Source organism: Oryctolagus cuniculus, chromosome 11 (assembly GCF_964237555.1).
Source record: "Oryctolagus cuniculus chromosome 11, mOryCun1.1, whole genome shotgun sequence".
NCBI classification, from domain to species: Eukaryota; Metazoa; Chordata; class Mammalia; order Lagomorpha; family Leporidae; genus Oryctolagus; species Oryctolagus cuniculus.
Genome location: NC_091442.1, coordinates 108,253,800 through 108,256,088, shown reverse-complemented (window position 1 = coordinate 108,256,088; position 2,289 = coordinate 108,253,800). Strand labels below are relative to the sequence as shown.

The window sequence follows — 2,289 nt, the reverse complement described above, 5'->3', positions numbered from 1 at the left end:
ATACAACCTATCTAAATTCAGTCAAGAAGACATAGAATACCTAAACAGACCCATAACCAAGATGGAAACTGAATCAGTAATAAAGAGCCTCCCAACAAAGAAAAGCCCAGGACCAGATGACTTCACTTCTAGATTCTACCAGACACTTAAAGAATTAACTGCATTTCTTCTCAAGCTATTCAAAACAACTGAAAAGGAGGGAATCCTCCCAAATTTTTTCTATGAAGTCAGCATCACCTTAATTCCTAAACCTGAAAAAGGCACAACAGAGAAAGAGAACTACAGACTAATCTCCCTAATGAACATAGATGCAAAAATCCTCAATAAGATTCTGGCCAATCAAATCCAACAACACATCAGAAAGATCATTCACCCAGACCAAGTGGGTGATAAATCCCTGGTATGCAGGGATGGTTCAAAATTTACAAATCAATCAATGTGATACATCACATTAACAAATTGAAGAACAAAAACCATCTAATTATCTCAATAGATGCAGAGAAGCATTTGATAAAATATAACACCCTTTCATGATGAAAACTCTAAGCAAATTGGATATAGAAGGAACATTCCTCAACACAATCAAGGCAATTTATGACAAACCCATGGCCAGTATCCTACTGAATAGAGAAAAGTTGGAAGCATTCTTGCTGAGATCTGGAACCAGACAGGGATGCCCACTCTCACCACTGCTATTCAATATAGTCCTGTAAGTTTTAGCCAGAGCCATTAGGCAAAAAAAAAGAATCAAAGGTATACAAATTGAGAAAGAGGAAGTCAAACTATCCCTATTTCTAGATGACATGCTGCTATATATTGGGAATCCAAAAGACTCCCCTAAGAGACTACTGGAACTCATAGAGAAGAGTTTATTAAAGTAGCAGGGTATAGCTTTCCGGTCCCAGGCGCTTCGGCAGCCGCGGGTTACGGTGCAGACATGGCCAAGTCCAAGAACCACACCACGCACAACCAGTCCCGAAAATGGCACAGAAATGGCATCAAGAAACCGCGATCACAAAGATACGAGTCTCTGAAAGGGGTGGACCCCAAGTTCCTGAGGAACATGCGTTTTGCCAAGAAGCACAACAAGAAGGGCCTGAAGAAGATGCAGGCCAACAACGCCAAGGCTATGGCTGCGCGTGCTGAAGCTATCAAGGCCCTGGTCAAGCCTAAGGAAGTAAAGCCCACGATCCCGAAGGGTGTCAGCCGGAAGCTCGATCGGCTTGCCTACATTGCCCACCCCAAGCTTGGAAGGCGTGCCCGTGCCCGCATTGCTAGGGGTCTCAGGCTGTCCCGGCCACAGACCAAGGCAAAGGCCAAGACTGAGCCCCAAATCAAGGGCAAGGTCAAGGCTCAAATCAAGGCCCAAGCTCAAGCTCAAATCAAGAGCAAGGGCAAAGGCAAGGCCCAGGCTGAAACCAAGCCCAAAGCCCAGGCCGAAACCAAGCCCAAGGCCCAGGCCCAAGCCAAACCCAAAGCTCAGGCCCAAGGCAAGCCCAAGGCCCAGGCCCAAGGCAAGCCCAAGGCTCAGGCCCAAGGCAAGCCCAAGGCCCAGGCCCAAGCCAAACCCAAGGCTCAGGCCCAAACCAAGCCCAAGGCCCAGGCCACACCTGCAGCCCCAGTTCCGGCTCAGGCTCCTCCCAAAGGTGCCCAGCCCCCCGCAAAGGCTCCCTAGTAACAGCCTTTGCCTGCCAATGCAAAGGCAGAAGGACTGGTGTGACCCCTGGGCTGCTGTCTGCGTGGGGCTAGCGTCCTCCTGTGCTGTTTGTACAAATAAACCCGAGACAGGGTCTCAAAAAAAAAAAAAAAAAAAGTAGCAGGGTATAAAATCAACACACAAAAATCAACAGCCTTTGTATACACAGATAATGCATGGCTGAGAAAGAACTTCTAAGATCAATCCCATTCACAATATCTATGAAAAAAATCAAATACTTTGGAATAAATTTAACCAAGATGTCAAAGATCTCTATGATGAGAATTACAAAACATTAAGGAACATTAAAGAAATAGACAAATACACAAAAAATGAAAAAATCTCCCATGTTCATGTATTGAAATAATCAATATCATCAAAATGTCCATTCTACTGAAAGTAATTTACAGATTCAATACAATACCAATCAAAATGCCAAAGGCATTCTTCTCAGATCTAGAAAAAATGATGCTGAAGTTAATATGGAAACACAGGAGGCCCTGAGTAGCTAACACAATCTTATATAACAGAAGCAAAGCTGGGGGCATCACAACACCAGATTTCAAGACATACAACAAGGCAGTTATAATCAA

At 44.6% G+C, this 2,289-nt stretch overlaps 1 protein-coding gene across 1 annotated transcript; it reads left to right on the top strand.

Moving 5' to 3' along the window:
• The first annotated feature begins 888 nt into the window (after positions 1-888).
• LOC138844233 (large ribosomal subunit protein eL29-like) lies at positions 889-1,778 on the top strand. Its single transcript, XM_070051486.1, has one exon. The coding sequence runs from the start codon at positions 938-940 to the stop codon at positions 1,673-1,675; it is 738 nt and encodes a 245-aa protein (XP_069907587.1). The 5' UTR covers positions 889-937; the 3' UTR covers positions 1,676-1,778.
• Positions 1,779-2,289: the final 511 nt, after the last annotated feature.

Coding starts and splice junctions, on each gene's coding strand:
- LOC138844233 (XM_070051486.1), top strand. CDS start 938: ATGGCCAAGTCCAAGAACCACACCACGCACAACCAGTCCCGAAAATGG.